This window comes from Mixophyes fleayi, chromosome 8 (genome assembly GCF_038048845.1).
Source record: "Mixophyes fleayi isolate aMixFle1 chromosome 8, aMixFle1.hap1, whole genome shotgun sequence".
Classification (NCBI taxonomy): Eukaryota; Metazoa; Chordata; class Amphibia; order Anura; family Limnodynastidae; genus Mixophyes; species Mixophyes fleayi.
In genome coordinates this window covers 46,788,581-46,806,038 of record NC_134409.1, presented here as the reverse complement: position 1 = coordinate 46,806,038, position 17,458 = coordinate 46,788,581, and the positions used below count along the sequence as shown (strand labels likewise).

The 17,458-nt window shown below is 38.4% G+C and overlaps 1 protein-coding gene across 1 annotated transcript; it reads right to left on the bottom strand.

Moving 5' to 3' along the window:
* Positions 1-2,976: 2,976 nt before the first annotated feature.
* On the bottom strand, positions 2,977-13,642 carry LOC142099252 (kinetochore protein Nuf2-A-like). The gene is made up of 14 exons (XM_075182513.1): positions 13,536-13,642; positions 11,240-11,413; positions 9,706-9,780; positions 8,950-9,026; positions 6,497-6,558; positions 6,315-6,412; positions 6,127-6,200; positions 5,360-5,456; positions 4,944-5,006; positions 4,620-4,757; positions 4,238-4,378; positions 3,962-4,137; positions 3,578-3,713; positions 2,977-3,249 (listed from the first exon to the last, which is right to left on the bottom strand). Exons 2-14 carry the CDS (start codon positions 11,360-11,362, stop codon positions 3,121-3,123), a joined length of 1,389 nt encoding a protein of 462 aa, XP_075038614.1. The 5' UTR covers positions 11,363-11,413; positions 13,536-13,642; the 3' UTR covers positions 2,977-3,120.
* Positions 13,643-17,458: the final 3,816 nt, after the last annotated feature.

Genomic DNA, 17,458 nt, shown 5'->3' with positions numbered 1-17,458 from the left:
TTATAACCAAAGGGATTCACCCTAATAGGAGACAGTGTAATACAGTGAAACCACTCATTCATACATCCTATATTACTGCCATGCCACAAGGCTGCACAGTGCAGCGACAAGGTACATTATTCAGTGTTGTTATTGTGGGTTTATAGGCAAAGGGATTCCCCTGGTAGTAGGTTATAAAGTATAGTAATAGGTCGCTGTACTTAAATTTGGTATACACTTGTAGAGAGAAAGATATCTCCTCTAAAGGTCAGTTATTCCTTACAACGATGAAGCGCCGTAATAGTAGTTACTATGCGCCTGTGAGCAAAAGGATTTACTTTAAAAGTAAGTAATTCGGTTCAGCGGCGAGACACCGCACTGAGAATTATGTTATTTATTGAATTTCATAGACAGAGAGATTCCCCCTAGTAGTGAGTAGTTAGATAGAGAGGCACAGCGCCGCGATTGGCTCCACTCATGGACTAAGCTCTCAAGCGAAACGTACGTCGGGCCGGCGTCACAATAGGTGACGTCAAACCCGGAAGTGGGCGGAGCCAATCGCGGCGCTGTGCCTCTCTATCTAACTACTCACTACTAGGGGGAATCTCTCTGTCTATGAAATTCAATAAATAACATAATTCTCAGTGCGGTGTCTCGCCGCTGAACCGAATTACTTACTTTTAAAGTAAATCCTTTTGCTCACAGGCGCATAGTAACTACTATTACGGCGCTTCATCGTTGTAAGGAATAACTGACCTTTAGAGGAGATATCTTTCTCTCTACAAGTGTATACCAAATTTAAGTACAGCGACCTATTACTATACTTTATAACCTACTACCAGGGGAATCCCTTTGCCTATAAACCCACAATAACAACACTGAATAATGTACCTTGTCGCTGCACTGTGCAGCCTTGTGGCATGGCAGTAATATAGGATGTATGAATGAGTGGTTTCACTGTATTACACTGTCTCCTATTAGGGTGAATCCCTTTGGTTATAAATTCTTTTGACTATAAGCGCACTATTATAACATAAAATAAGGCGCTTTGTCACTACACTGTACAGTTTATTGGTAAGGTAACAATATAAACCGCACATAAGAGTGGTCTCCTTGAAGTTATGCCATTAGGAAATAAGTAAAGCCACGTTATATATGTCTTGTTTATCTGGGAATATCCAGCGATTCAGCTTCTGACTATGGTTAGGATTCAGATTTATTAATAACAGAGGGACATTCTCCAGTGAGCCAAGATCATAGGGAGGAAGTTCACGTTCTACTGCCATCTAGAGTCCACATGAATACAACAGGAATAGGGTTTTGGTGAATGTAACATAGTTACCATACTATAGGACCTTATAATCATTCTCCTTGGCTATTTCTCACCTTATCTATTGTGTATATACATGTGGAAGGAATTTCTATTTGGCAGACCTTCCCCCATTATCAGTACTCTTAAGATTGGCTCCACCACAGGGTTACATTATTTTTAATTCTATTTTTTTCAACACTATTACTTTTAAATATTTCGCTTTTTTAACCAGTTGTATACTGACATACATCTTTTTAATGCATACCATTAAAATATTAGTATTAAATGTTTATTTACTTCACACCTGGAGTGCTTCTTAGGTCAAAACTTTCTTTCTCTTCTAATTCATATGCTATATATATGACCTTAGCACCCCCTCACTAAGTTGAGTTATCCAAGCAGTGAGGTTGGTTGTTGTCTAGTGCGGAGCGGTTTTTCCCTTTCCCCATTTTCCCAACTTTTCCCTTCGGGAATATTGGTTAGATCATCCAAGAGAAAAACTGTGTTTAATAAATAAGTCACGCCCACCTTGATGTGAAGCTAAAGCTCCTTCCCTTTTGAGGTTAACCAATCAGTACAAACAGGAGCCATGCCACTGCAGCAAGGCACTTAAGAAGCCTATAATGGGATTTGAACCTGCGCTACAGCCATGAACTACCCTTTAAGTCATTGGCTATTAGACCCCTGAACCACCTGGGTTTTGTTTTGCTTTTCTTTGGGCCACACACACACACACACACCTCATATATACTTAGCAAAGCATCAGGCTGAAGTAGAGTCATGGGTTCACCTGACAACCTACCACTGGGGGTACTGCAGTTTCAAGCAGGTCCTAGTTATTGGGAGACTGATTGCAATTGTGTGTACCCCCCTGGGGCATCTGGTTGCCATGAGCCTGTTTGTATGTCACTGGGTGTGTTAGCAGTGGAGAGATTAAATTAACTAAAATACTCTGCAGGAAGAAGCAGTCCTGACGAAAAGCATCCTACCCCTGAGACTACTCAGGGCCCCCCGTCCCCCCCAAGACATTCCTGCAGGAGCAGGGGGGGGGAGGGGAGGGTTTATAGAAGGGAGGAGTTTAAGACTTCTTAAAAAACTTTCAAATGACAAACTCTGCCTGGACCTTCTATATCCCATTGTCCGTGTCTCCCATAGGATGTAACAGAAATACAAGGTCTATCGAGAATAGGCTACATTCAAATGTCCAGATACACTGGGCTCCCCAAGTACATAAAATAAAGGTGACACTCATATTGAACCATGCCCCACTTTTAGCTCAATGTATCATTCCTCACCAGCGATAATCAGTCTCTGGTGTGTCCCAACATACCTATACAGGAATGAATCCATCCAAAAGGCTACATCCCTTACATTTTAGATAAAAAAAAATGGAGGTACATTTTTGAAAATGTGGGAAGGCTACATCAAGAATCTAACCCGAGAACACGCAAAGTAAGATTCAAGGATATCTGCAAAACACCACATGGTTCAAATTATGTTTTATAGCTCAAGACCCTACCATTCAATTTTAATGTTACTGCTAGTGGCAGAGAGGTTGAGCAGTTGGAAATTGCCCATGCAGACCTAATTCTACTTCGCATGATAACAAAACACAACTTTATGCTTAGCATAAGTTACATTAATAGAGTACTATCCTGCAAATGACTCAAACTCAAATAACTGAATACAGCTATTTCAGTGAACACTTATTTATTTACATTGTGTACATATACAAACAGCGTTAAACATTTTGGAAAACTTGAATAAGTTATAATTGAGAAAAAAAATAAAATAAATGAAAAGTGAAACATTCTGAAATATTGCCGGCTTTACCGCCGACTCAACATCCGCTTCAGCTCAGATATCTTTTCGCGCCTCCGCTCAGCACTGCGATCGGATGCTTTTTGCAAACTGTCATGGTATTTTTCTAATCCAGTTTTGAAACCGGTCATAACATCCTAAAAAGATAATAGGAAGAGATGTTAAGTAGGCAGGGGATACTGCAGTGTGACGGTAGGTGGGAGGATTTCTATCTTTTTCATTAAAAGTATATGTAGTACAAATAACTACTGTATGTGTCCTCCTTTACAGCAGATAAATTGTCTTCATAAGCATCTGCAAGGTAGGTGTGGTCCGGTATAGTTTAATTGGCTATAGCAGAATCATAATGTAATTTCACATTCTGCATAAGGAGCACACAGTGGTGTCATATAGAGTGCAAAAATAATTACTGAGAAAGATGTACTCAGAAGAGAAGACCCAGCCTATCCACAACAGAGAACCTACTTGATATTTCTTCTTCTCTTCCTCTGCTGTTTCAAGTAGCTGATCTTTCTTATTGCTTATTTGCTGGATTTCTTGAAGAACATGAGACACCCGTTCATGCACAGCCTGTCTCTTTTCTTGGATGTGACTGCAGACCCTGTATAAATGGAGATAGGACTGAGACTTTTATATTAATACATAGCACATGCACTGCTGTAACCAGAATTGCTCTTTCATTGTTTACAACTTTATTGAGCTACTTTTGTTTTTGGTACCCTGTAGGGTATTTTAAAATTAATTCAAAACTCTACATGGTATGTACACGTGAAAAGACTGTTCCATAAAACTGCACAACCACTTAGACAGTCATTGTTATCTAGCCATGTAAGAGGAATCAAAACTTACTCTAAGATTTCTTTTTTGCGCTCTTCAAAATCTTCTTGTTTCTTCTGGTTTTTAATATCCATTTTTGAAAGTTTCTCTTTCTTAATCATAATGGTTCTTTTTAATTGCGCATCTTCATTAGATACAGACTTCAGTTCCAAGTTTTTATTTACAATTTGCTCTTCTTTTTGTCTAGTCTGCAATAAAACAATCACAATGCCAGTGACTACCGTGAGGCACGGATTCCTTTCCTCACAAAACATAATCAGAAGTAGATAGAAAAGTTTGGTCTGTTACCTCTTCGCGGATCTTCCTGTACGTCTCCAGGTTGGCTTCAATGCTGTGAAGTTTTTTATTGTAAGCCACTATATCTGACTGCCACAAACAAGCCACAGCCACTCTCTCTCTGTAATGGTCATAATTCTCACTTGTTTCTTGCTGTGAATGCAAAGTTAAATATTTTTATTTATAAAGCACAAACATTTAATGAGGGGGGGTCCAAAGTTTGAAAAAAAGAAGAGGGAGAGCAGGATAGTATTCCAAATCGGGGGAGGTAAAAACATGTTGAAGAAGTATTATAACTGAAACATGCAATGAATCCAACAAAGGAGAAGGTACTCTAAGTCAACTTAATGCAATGTGTAGCTATTATAGAAATAACATTTCTTCAGGTTTTTACCCTTGCTTGCTTCAGTCTCTGCACATTTTCCTTCATCCTCTCTGTCTTACTCTTGCGCTGTTCTGGAGATTCCACAATCTGGGATTTCAGGCGCTCTTGCTCTTCCTTCATGGTGGCTATTGTAAGCTTATACTGGTTCTGTGGCAAATAGAGATATTTTAATCAAATCAATTAGCAAACAATCATCTGCAGTTACACAAAATGCATTAAAAATGCACATTAGTCTTAAAAGAACTAGAGAGAATGAATTGCAGCTACAGTAATGACAAAACTAAGTATTCTCACCCAAGATGATCTAATTTACCCATTGAGAAGTTTACTCACCAGTTTCTTGTTTTTTTCTGCAAAATCAGTTTTTTTTTGTGCAATCTTTTCCTGAAAAACCACCTACAAAAGAAAACAATGGTATACAACATAATAGTTTGCAAATCAGTGTATAAAAGGAAAAAAAAAAAAGAGACATAAGAGTCACAGAGCTCTGTTAGAGGACTGCTTTTTATATTTGGAGGCATCAGTTCTTGGCCTGCCTCCGTGACAAAAAGAACGCTGGTAAGAATTATTTTCAGATCCTGTTAATAGCAGTTTAAACGAGCTGCGTTTCATTATAAAATAGCAATCATTTGGTCAAACACTTAGATGGGTCGCCAGAATAAAAAAAAAATATAAAAAAAATAAAAAGTCATACTGAAACTGAATGCATGAAAAACAGAAATACAATTAAAAAAAAGGGGGTCACTTACATCTTTTGCACGATATTCCTGGCTTATTGACTGCTGCAAGTCATGGATATCACTAGAAAGTGCTTTGAATTCTGCTTGTTGTTCAGGCGGTACAGTTCTAACACAAAAATAAAAAGAACGGTAAAATATTTTTACAAAAGAAGAGCGCATACATTACATTGTTTCTTATTAATATGTGAAGACTGCACAGTGGTCAAGTAAACCTAGAAACTAAAAGGGCTGCAGTAAAATGAAACAAGATCAGCACTAGCAAGTAATAGTTAATTTAAAAAGCCTCATCTTGTCTGGCCAATATAAATAGAAAGTAAAATAAATGTACATCGTTCGAAATGAAGTCTTTTATGTGACCAGATGGAACACCCAAAGAACAATGGCTGCTTGTAGATATTTGCAGACATCCAAAATGTCATATGAATTGATGTACATTTCTTCTTATTTACTAGCCAGATAAAATAAAAGCTTTTTAAACGTATGGTCCCTAAACTTCGAAAGCAGTGTTTTCCATTAATTTTTAGTGTGCAGTTGCTTGTGGAATAATGAAAAGCCAAGTTGTAGTATGATTGGAAGGGCTTTTGTTTTTTAAAAAAAAATATTCTAAAGATCGTTCATCAGCCAAATTGAGGTTCATCTCTCTATAGTCAGAAGTGATACAGAACACTGCTCTAAAACATACATATTTTATCCCAGTGATTGCATTGCAGGTGATCTAAAATGCAAGGCTGTACTGCAACCGTTTGTGAAAGCCTATAAGGAAGTTGCAAACTTACGTGAGTTTCTCTATCTTGGCTTCTAACTCTTGAATCGTCCTCTGCTGCTGGTTCATATTCTCCAAAGCAGATTTCTAGAAGAAAACAGCAATAGTATAATTTCCAAATGAAAGATAACAAATTAAAGTAATAGGTGTCATTTAAATGAATAATCTTAATAAAAAAAAAATTATATATTTTTTGCTTACATAGCTCATGCAGAATGCTGTGTACATCTCCTTTCGTGTTTCCCTGAAGTGAAAATAGTTAACAATCCCACTCAGCAGATAGAGAGTGCGCTTCCCTTCTAAACACAAGACACATTCTGTCAGGTTAATGTCCAGCTTGTCAGACTGCTGTCAACTCATCTATTATCATAAATCAAACTTACTTGGATTCAGAACATCAGATGGGTGAAAATCATACACTTGACACATCTGCAGGAATCGTGGCCTTCATATATATCAAGAACAGAGAAGAGCTTTAATAGATGTATACATTATGAAACCATTATATTACATGGTCTTGAGTATTAAGTTCTTAATGGTAGTCTACAAGTTTATTCTGATAGCTCATAGCAAACATTTTAAGAACATCTGCTCGGTTAAAAATACATTCACTTTACATTCAGAAGAAACACAGGATTTTTATACTTGCATTCAGTGCGTTTTTCGGGGTCTGCTAGGGGGCACGGACACTGGGGTATTGAGGGTCCTTTCAGGAGCTTGACACTAAGAAAATCTGTAGAAAATCTGTATCTCCTCCCCTTTCTATCCTAAGAGCAGCCCCATCCTCAAGAAAAGTGAGGTGTGGAGATCTGCAAGAGAGCCCATGGTTCAGAACCTCAGCACTGGAGATAGCCAGGAGAAAAAAAAAACAGTTGTTCCTATAAAAAACACTCCGCTCCACCGAGTTTTAAAGTGGGGCTGTTGCAGCGCAGACAATACAAAGTTCAAATCACAAGTTATAGGTGGATTGTATGGAGGCTGCCCATGTATCATTCCCTGCAAAAACACACTGCACTTCCAGATGGAGTGCCCCTCTCTTCTGAAAGAAAACTAAAAGACCAAACTGGCTAACTGAAAGGATACATCTGTTAGATGTATTTGACTGTATAGGGACTATTAATATAACAATTTATCAGTAGGCTATAGATCCAGTAATGATATTGGATGTACTTTGGTGATAAAACTAATCTGTGGAACCTTGTGCTTGCTATGGTACGTTCCTATACAGAAATGTCTTTGGTTCTTTGCCTCTGTGATGCATAATTTACGCCACTGTTGGATGCTTTTTGAATTTTAATACACTACATATACAACACACACTTTTAACTATTATTTTGTTTCTGTGTTTGATGTTTTAATATAATCTAATAAAAAATAAGTTTTATATCTATGTCTAACTGATAAGGGACTGGAGTGCCTCTATCTACTCTTCTCTGACCATAGTTATGTACATGTTAGAGTGCACCCCATCTATTTTGTGAGTTTATATTAAATCCTGAATAATAGATGACTAGTCCTAAATCTGTGTGCGACCACATCTCTTTTTTTCATATGAAAACTACTTTTTGCACCAGGAAATATTAGTCTTCCAAATCAGATTCCACCTTAGAGGAAGACGCCACAATGGCCCTGCTCACATCCTGAGAATGTCCATGAACCACAATCTTCTGCGAACAGAGGGAACAGAAAATCAGATGAAACTTCCATGAAACAGACATTGTGCCACTAAAACTATCTGCGGAGCCCATGTTCCTGCGCAAAATCACTGCCCCTTGTGGCACAACTGAGGTAATTTTCATCATGTCCAAATCTAGCTGACCCCTTTTTATTTTTACAATTTGTTGAAACACTTCCAGATGTATAGCCCATTCTCCGTAGAGTAGAGCACGCCTGTTAAGAAAATCTTTTTGCCAGTTCTACACTTGTAGTATGAACACAGTTGAGATTGTTGTTAAAATATTGTTCTGCCCGACGCATTATATTTATTCCCTCATAGCAAGAGTGCACTTTGTGCCTCCCTAATGATAGATGCATGCCACTGCCACGGCAATGTTTAGCTGAAGTTTAAGAGCACTTCCCGCAACAGATGTTCTTTGACTAGAGCACGTTTTACACAGGTCTCCTTTGTAGCAGGTTTCTCAGGTAATTTGACTTCAGTTCAAAGGCCCTGAAAACAATGGAGTGTGACACACAAAGCTCCCTAGTCCAAAAAGCTTGAGTCTGCTGTTACAATTGTCTAATCCAAACTGGTGAAGGTGCAACCTTTGTTTAGGTTGTCCAACTTCAGCCACCAGAGGAGCTTCTGACACATCTTTGTAAGACAGTCCAGTGAACTGGCAGGTCAAGAAAAGGTGTAATTTGTCACATTTTGATAACAATTCAATCTGGAACTCCCTCGTATGGAACAGTGTAAATTGCACCATCTTGAAGATCAAGACCATCTTTTCCAAGACCTTCATGCAAAAAACTTCATGCATGATGTCAGATAAGGTCATCCTGCAGCATTATTATTAAAAGTAAAGCTGCTACAAACCGCTTTGAAAAAAAAGCACCCAGCCCCTGTGGGCATTTTGAAAAAACTCCAGGGCGGAATACAGACTTGGTAGAGATATTCTAAAAGTCAAATTCCTGGAAGGAAAATCCATACCCCAGCATCAGTGTCTCACAAAAGATGCAAGACAAAACTAAAGTGCATTTAAGACACATTTCTAAATCACATTGAGAACAATTCACTAGGGTTCTTGTGTTGACAAATAGAAAAAAGTAGCAACAATTAAACTTTAAAAAAAACAAACAAAAAAACCAGCTGTCTTCGCACAAGAAATGGAATACATACATGAGTTTCAGAATATAAGCCACTGGAGCAAAACCTTCAACAAGATGTGGGTACGGAATTTCTAAATCCATCGGTACCTGCAACATATAGGTTTACTTTTGTCAAATGTCAGCCTATAATATTAGCAACTCAAAAGCTCTAAATTAACAGTCTCCAACCAAAATTTGATGCTAGACACTTGCTGTAGAAAAAGGTTAATCGACCACATTACAACAAAAATATTAAGATGATATATTACTATAACAGCAGTACCATCATATTTGCCGTATAGGTAGCAACTACTTACATATATCTTACCTGGCCCCTTCGCTCTGAATTTACTAGTAATGCCAGTTGCTCTATACAGTAGAGCCAAATAGTCTGGCGAGTCTACGTTTAATTTTCAGATAATGAATTTAATCAGAATTTGTTCCTGAAAGCAACTTTACCAATGTAGCAGTTCCTTACCATAGCAATAGATGCACTATGTGATGCTACAGCTCTGCAACACATTGCGAATGTTTTCATTTTACCTGACAGTCAAGTACAGACTGACCTGGGGTGTGCATGTATGGCACAGAATAATGGTCCATTTGTGAACATTTTGGATCCATTGGTTTATGGCAGTTTATAATAGCAGAATGCACTTTCGTTGCCAACATATCTTTCATTCATACATCCACAAAAAATATGAATCCTTACAATTACCACCTACTATTGGTACATAACATAGGCATAGAATACAGCAATGTAGACTCATGGAAAACACGTCCGTACCATATAAAACTGTTCCACTCCATGACTGAATACTTGCTGCAGCACTCTCATGAAGAGCTTCTGTACCCATTCTACCTGCAAATTAATTCATAGAGTTAAATCTAGGTATTAGGTTTACGAGATCAAAAAAGGACTAATTTACAAAGCAAAAAAATTGTAAACACAAAAATGAATATAGCTGTATAAATAAATGTTATATTATATTTTAGATTCTAAATATGGTACCTTTACCACTGGGCAATTGTATGTTGATGAGCATCTCAAGTCCTTGAATAACTAAGGCTAGGTACAAACTGGAGCATTATCGTCCAATAATCGGGCAAATCAACCAAAGTCGGGTTAGTGTGTATAGTGACACGATGGTCGAAAGACGTTCCAATGTGTCGATTGTGGGCTCATTTGGTTGTTCGTACTGTTTAATATTTCACGATCTCCATAGATTACAGAGAGTCGTACTCTTTTCAGCCGATGCAAACAATGAATGTCCCGGTGAATAAATGTAGAGAGTACTGTAGAAGGAATAATTCAATTGTTCGTTCTGAGACAGAATGTTTTGTTTTAAGGTCACAGAAGCGAACGAAATTTGTTAGGACATGTGGATAGCTATAACAAGGCTGTTTTAATTAGTGTGACAAGAATGAATGAATATTGTGCCGTCATTCTCTGAAGACTGGAGGACCAGATGAAGAACACAGATCTGTGTCAGTGTGTATGCATGAATCGCCAGACTGATCGGACCTTCAGTCGCAGGTACAATAGTTATAGATAACACATCGGTTGAAAAGTTCTTCAGTGTGTATCTTAGAGAGAAATTTGGGTTTCCCAAAGATGTAATTTATTGCTATTTAAAACGTCAACATGTCATATTGACCAAATTTGAACAGGGAGTCCTATGAAAACGTTATTGCAGCCCTTGGGATATTCGAGGCTCATCTCCTTCACATACTCCTACTTAATAGGTGAATATGATAACTATAATTAACACGCTTGAGAGAAATGGGAAGAGGACCGTTGCCCCCTGCGAGATGAAGACTAGAGTACACTTCTCAGTAGTTTTTGAAAGGCAACTACCAACTACTATTCAGATTTACATTCTCCACAGAGCATACCTCACTCCATGGAGACTGGCCAAATTTAGACCTGATCAAGCTACCGAATGTCCAAAATGTGGTGCTCCCTGCGACAATGCCCTAACATTAAATGGTTTTGCCTTTTTTCCCTCCAAAATCTGGGTTCTAACCATATTGTAAAATGCCAATTCCTCTTTAATTATAATCCTTTTACATTATGTGGGTGAAAAAAAACAAGAAACATAAAACAGTAAACTCATCCTAAACCTATGTAAATTATACTAGAAGAACTGGTCAGAAGCTACCTCATTGATAGATTACTATAGTATTGTGACATGTTGTAGTGTACTATATTCTTGTTATAGTAATATGACAATGTATAATTAAAGATTAGAATTTTAACCTACAACACAAATCGGTGATGGCTATTCCAACCAGATTAGAATGACTGCAACACATCTTACCTTCGGGTTAGGATAGATATCATTTTTCGTAAAGCTTTTACCTTCGGTACCAGTTAAAATATTCTGCCGTAAAAAATTAACCAGCTCTATTGCTGGAAACATCGGAAATGTCAGCTTATCCATATCTGTGACAGTAAGTGATGTGGACAGAAAAAGGAAGAATCACGCTGGGTCCTAGAAAAAGACAATTTTAAAAATCAGTTCATGCAAAAAAAAAAGTTATAAACATCAAAAACCAGGGACCTAAACAAGATGTGTTATTTACCTACTTACAATTATTATTGGCAAAAGTGAAGAAACAACCTAGGCATCATCATGATCAACATTTATTTATATAGTGCTACCTAATTCTGTATTACAATCTATGGGACAATGGGAGTTGAATACATGAGGTTAAGTCTACATATTGTATTTTGGTCCATCCAGATTGCAAAGGTATAAAGTGATTTGTATGCTATATGATCCAGTCACACAGCAATGTTGGTCAGGGGGGTCAGAGGGTTGTTGTCTTGGGTGAATTGTGTAAATGGTGGCAATAAGGTAACTTACTGAGGTTAAGCGGGTGGTTGAGGAATATTATAAGCTTGCCTAAAGAGGTGAGTTTTCAGAGAACGCTTGAAGGTTTGTAGACCAGAGGAAAGTCTTATTGTGCGAGGGATGGAAATCCACATAGTGGGTGCAGCTCGAAAAAAGTCCTGTACACGGGAATGGGAGGATGGCATGAGAGTTGAAGAGAGACGCAGATCTTGTTCAGAACGATGTTATCGATTTGGGAGGTATTTTGAGACAAGTGAGGAGATGTATGTTGGTGCAGTTTTGTAGGTTAATAGAAGTATCTTATATTGGATTTGGTAAAAAGGCAACAGAGTGATTCAGCAGATGAAGAATGATTTGAAAGGAAAATCAATCTAGTCTCTGCGTGAAAAATAGATTGTAGGGGTAAGAGTCTGTTTTCAGGTTAGACTAGTAAGGATGGACTTGCTATAGCCAATTCGAGGGATAAGGACTGCATGAATTAGAGTTTTTGCAGTGTCATGTGTAAGATATTTGCGTATTCTGGAAATGTTTTTAAATACACAAAATGTGATTTACATATAGAGTCGATGTGGGGAACAAATATTACTTTCGAGTCAGGGATTATTATTAACTCTGTTTTTGAAAGATGGAGTTGGCGAGAAGACATCCAAGATGAAATAGCAGAGACAGTCAGTAACACGGGACAACAGAGGTGTCGACAGATCATGAGAAGATAGATAAATTTGGATATCATCCACACAGAGATGATTCTTAAATCCAAAAGGAACTTATTAGTTTTCCTAGAGAAGATGTACAGATAAAGAGCAGCAGAGGACCTAGTACTGAGCCTTTCAGTACTCGAACTGATAAAGGAGGCGGAGCAAAGGTGGATCCAGAGAAAATAATAATGAAAGATCAACTAGAAAGGTAGGATGAGAACCAGGATAGGACGGTGTCTTGAAGACCTAGGGATTTTAGCATTTGTATGAGAAGAGAGTAGTCAACAGTGTCAAATGCAACAGAGAGATCCAGGAGAATTAGAAGAGAATGGTTTTAGTTGTGATGAAATCATTGACAACATTAGTCAACACAGTCGCAGTGGAGCGTTGAGACCGAAAGACTGACTGAAGAGAATTCAATAGGTTATTTGATTACATTCCATGGCAATTTTCTAGGATTGCCTAAAATATATAAAAGTAAATCAGACATATTACAGAAAAGTTTACATTTTCATGACTTTATAAGTTTTCCTTTGACTAATGCACATAAAAGCTAACGCAATAAGATACCAATTTATACCCCTAAATATCACAAAAAAAATATACAAAATTGTATTCAGTAGAATAGGAAATTAAAAATGTATTACCGCAAAACTGACACAGAACATAACCATATTGTCTTCTAAAGATTAAAAAATGTTCATTAATAAATAATTTATCTTATTCACCAATCATAACTGTCATTTCTATCCAGTTAATATTTGCTTCACTCATCATCATCATCTATTTATACACTCTCCTACAACACAAATTAATAGCTGCTTGGGGCTGATGTCAGGACCAACTCATAGAATAACTGTATATTACAGACGTGCTTTATCCCTGGTCACAGGTTATAAACTGCATCCAGGAGGTTGCTTTCTGTTACACGTTATGTATATATGGAACATCGCGTGTCCCTCATATACGTGGATCGGGGAAGAAAATCCAATGTATCATGTCTGGTTACATGTACTGTGGTAATTAAGTAGTTAGATCAGGTAAGACCTGACGCTACTCACGATATATCACCGCTACTATCTTGTCAGGCGCAGTCTCTTGCACGACCGTTTATTAACCGGGCACTTTTTAAAAATGTGTGACGTCAAAAGGCAGCGCTTGAGGTGGACGCATGCGGGTTACGTCTTTCCCTTAACGAAGATGGCGGCTGCTTTCTGATGTTATTGAAGTGTGCAGTGAGGTAGGTTGCGCGCGCACCTTATGCTGAACTGGACAGGGTTGGCGGGTGTGATATGGTGTGTGCTGTGATATGGGGTGTGCTGTGATATGGGGTGTGCTGTGATATGGGGTGTGTTGTGATATGGGGTGTGTTTGCAATGGTGTTCGCGTCGAAGAACCGGGAACGGAGGGGTTGTCACCTGTTTGGATGTGAGAGTGGTTTATTGGTTTCTTGTGTTGAACTGTGTAGGATGTCTATCCCGAATGTATTTAAGATAAAAAAACAAACAATGATAGCATGAAATAAAAGTCAATAATAAAATAGTATAAGGTTTATTAATTGCATATAATACAAATAAATGTGTGTGTATGTGTATATATATATATATATATATATATATATATATATATAATTTAAATTTAATATAATAATATTTTTTTTTCTTCTTTGGCCGATAGATGGCTTAATGGATTTGGTTATAGAGGGAAAGTGGATGATGAGTGGTTTAAATGTTTCAGCTGGCCTGGACATGGTGTAGATATATGTGATGTGTGTTCAAACTGAAATGATGAAAATATTAGGGTTAGCAATGGATGAAGCTTGTGGTATACGTGCAGTGATAATGTGATATATGGAGGGATGTACTAAACGGATGATCACAGAAAAGACGAGGCTGAAGTTAGCTTCTTATTCATGCTCCAGCTTCTTATTCACAAAAGCTTATTTTTAAAGGATTAAATCAAGTCGGATCACCGATTTCACATCAGATTAACACTAAAGGGGGTCCCTTATACAAACTGCAGTAGTATTTAGCCTGACCCAACAAGGGTTTGGCCATGTGATCAGGGGACAAAGTGGGCAAAGTTACCATATCTTATAATTTTGAATAAGTGCGGTTTTCAAGGGTTAAAGAGCATTGGGCCACTAATTTGACAGTGGGAATCAACACAGGGTGGTCAGTTACATATAAAGCACCTGTCTTTTGCCTGGCCCCACACTGTTTTGGGCATAAAATCAGGTGGCAAAGTGGGCACAGATAGCATTTTTATTATTTTGAATAAGTAGCTGCAGTGCTTAAAACGTGATCATCCCACATAAGTAAAAAATATATAGGAATCTTTCCACTGGAAACGCGAAGAAAACACTCCCAGTTGTACATATCTATGCTTAAAACGTGATCATCCTACGTAAATAAAAAGGATATAGCCATCTTCCCACTGGAAACACATAGAAAACACTCCACAGTGGACTTATCTATGCTTAAAATGTGATCATCCTACTTAAATATGAAAGCTTTTTTTTTTATACAATTAACAAATAATATATCACTACAGCATAATATCACACACTAAGGATTGTTATAAATACAGATTAGCTGTATTATTTTATTATAATATGCCTGGTCCACACACAACAAACTCCCCACAAATAAATATATATATATATATATATATATATATATATAGGATAATGTACTTCACAGAGTTTTTAATTTATTCTGATTTATAGTTAAAAGCTGTATGTTTCTTGTAGTGTGCAGAATTCTGACACCCAGTGTTGTGGGGGTGAACTGCAGGTAATCATCCTGATCATCCCTTTCTGTGATCATCCTTTTAGTACATTCCCGTATATGGATGTGTTCTAAGTTACAGTTAGTTGCGGAGATAGGGATGGTAAACATAGCATATATGACAGTAATGGGTAGCAGGTAGCCCCCTAGCTATCACTTGCAGCTTCCTGCTTTGTCAGATTTGTTTGTTATACAGTAGCAAGTGTCATTTCTTTAAAATGCCTCCTGATATGTTTTAACAGATAGGCGTCTTCGTGATTAAATTAATTGTTTTAAATTATTACTGAGCCGAAGGGTAATGTGCGACCCTTTTGAAAGTTAGAGGGCCACCCGTTACTTGGGTATGTTGTTGATACGTTTTTTGATGTTTATTGGTGTTAGTAGAAACTCCCAAGAGGGAGATTCAATTCTGAGTGAAGTACCTCGTTCTTGTGTTATCCACTCTGAAAGCCAGGGAAGCAATTAAATTCCTGGACCCAGCTGTAATGCCGGTGGGTCCGCTGGCATTTCCCTTGGAATGTCGACATTATTGTTGTCAACAGTCACAATGTCAACATTTTAAACATGTCGACAGAAGGCATCTGCCGACAGTCTGTCTGTTGTCATTTTGGTGACTGCAGTCTGACTGTCTAAATATTTACTGTTTCCAACCCACTGAAATAGGTAGTGTTGTGTTTGCAGTTCCTTTCTTATGCGTCTGTATTGGTTGAAGGGTATGCTGTTGAGCTATGTGTTTTTGTGTCAGCTGCTCTTAAGCTGTCTCTAGGCTTATGGAATGTTTGGAATGGATGTTTGAGTTCTCATTGAATAGTATTAGATCCTTTCCCAGACAATTTTGCTCTACCAGTTTATACCACTACACACACGATCATTTTATTACTCATATTTATTCCTAGCTTATAGATAACTGTGGCCCCAGCACCTGACCACATAGCTGTGCACATTTTATTAGGGTGTACACCCAGGGAAACACAGAAAGGCATTCTTTGCGCTGCAGCTTGCCACTGGAAGGGCGTGTTTAGCACCGCCTAGGGTATCTAGAAGTGCCCCCACAGTTCCTATTATGCCACACAGTAGTGCTCCCAATTCTTATTATGCCACACAGTAGTGTCCCACCAATTCATATTATGTGCGCAACCACACATTACCACTGAACACATATCAATGCAAACATACACCAATTAGCCACAACATTAAAACCACTGACAAGTGAAGTGAATAACATTGATTATTTTTATTACAATGGCACTAGTCAAGGGATGGGATATATTAGGCAGCAGATGAACAGTCAGGTCTTGAACTTGATGTTGGAAGTAGGAAAAATTGGCAAGTGTAAGGATATGAGTGACTTTGGCAAGGGCCAAATTGTGATGGCTAGACAAATTGGGTCAGCATTTCTAAAACAGCAGGTCTTGTGGGGTGTTCCCATTATTCCATGGTTAGTACCTACCAAAAGTGTTCCAAGGAAGGACAATCTGTGACAGGGTCATGGGTGCCCAAGGCTCATTGATGAGTGTGAGGAGCAAAGACTAGCCGCCGGTCTGGTCCAATACCACTGTAAATCTACTGTAGCACAAATTCCTGAAAAAGTTAATGCTGACTATTACAAAAAGGTGTCAGAACACAAAGTGCATTGCAGCTTGCCGCATATGGAGTTGTGTAGCCGCAGACCGGTCAGAGTGCCCATGCTGACCCCTATCTCCTGCCGAAAGTGCCTACAATGGGCACATGAGCACCAGAAATGGACTGTGGAGCAATGGAAGAATGTGGCCTCATCTGATGAATCACGTTTTCTTTTTAAAATCATATGGACGGCCTGGTGCCTGTGTGTCGTTTGCCTGGGGAAGAGATGGCACCAGAATGTGCTAAGGGAAGATGGCAAGCTGGCTGAGGCAGTTTGATGCTCTGGGCCTTGGGTCCTGGCATTCATGTGAATGTTACTTTGACACGTACCACCTACCTAAACATTGTTGCAGACCAAGTACATCCCTTCACGGCAACGGTATTCCCTGATGTCAGTGGCCTCTTTCAGCAGGATCATGTGCCCTTCCACACAGCAGAAATTGTTCAGGAATGGTTTGAGAAACATGACAAAGATTTCAAGGCACATCCTATGCCCACACCCATACCTCACCGTCCACAATGACACAGCATATCTCCAATGTAACACCGTCCAAGATTTTGATCTGTAGGAC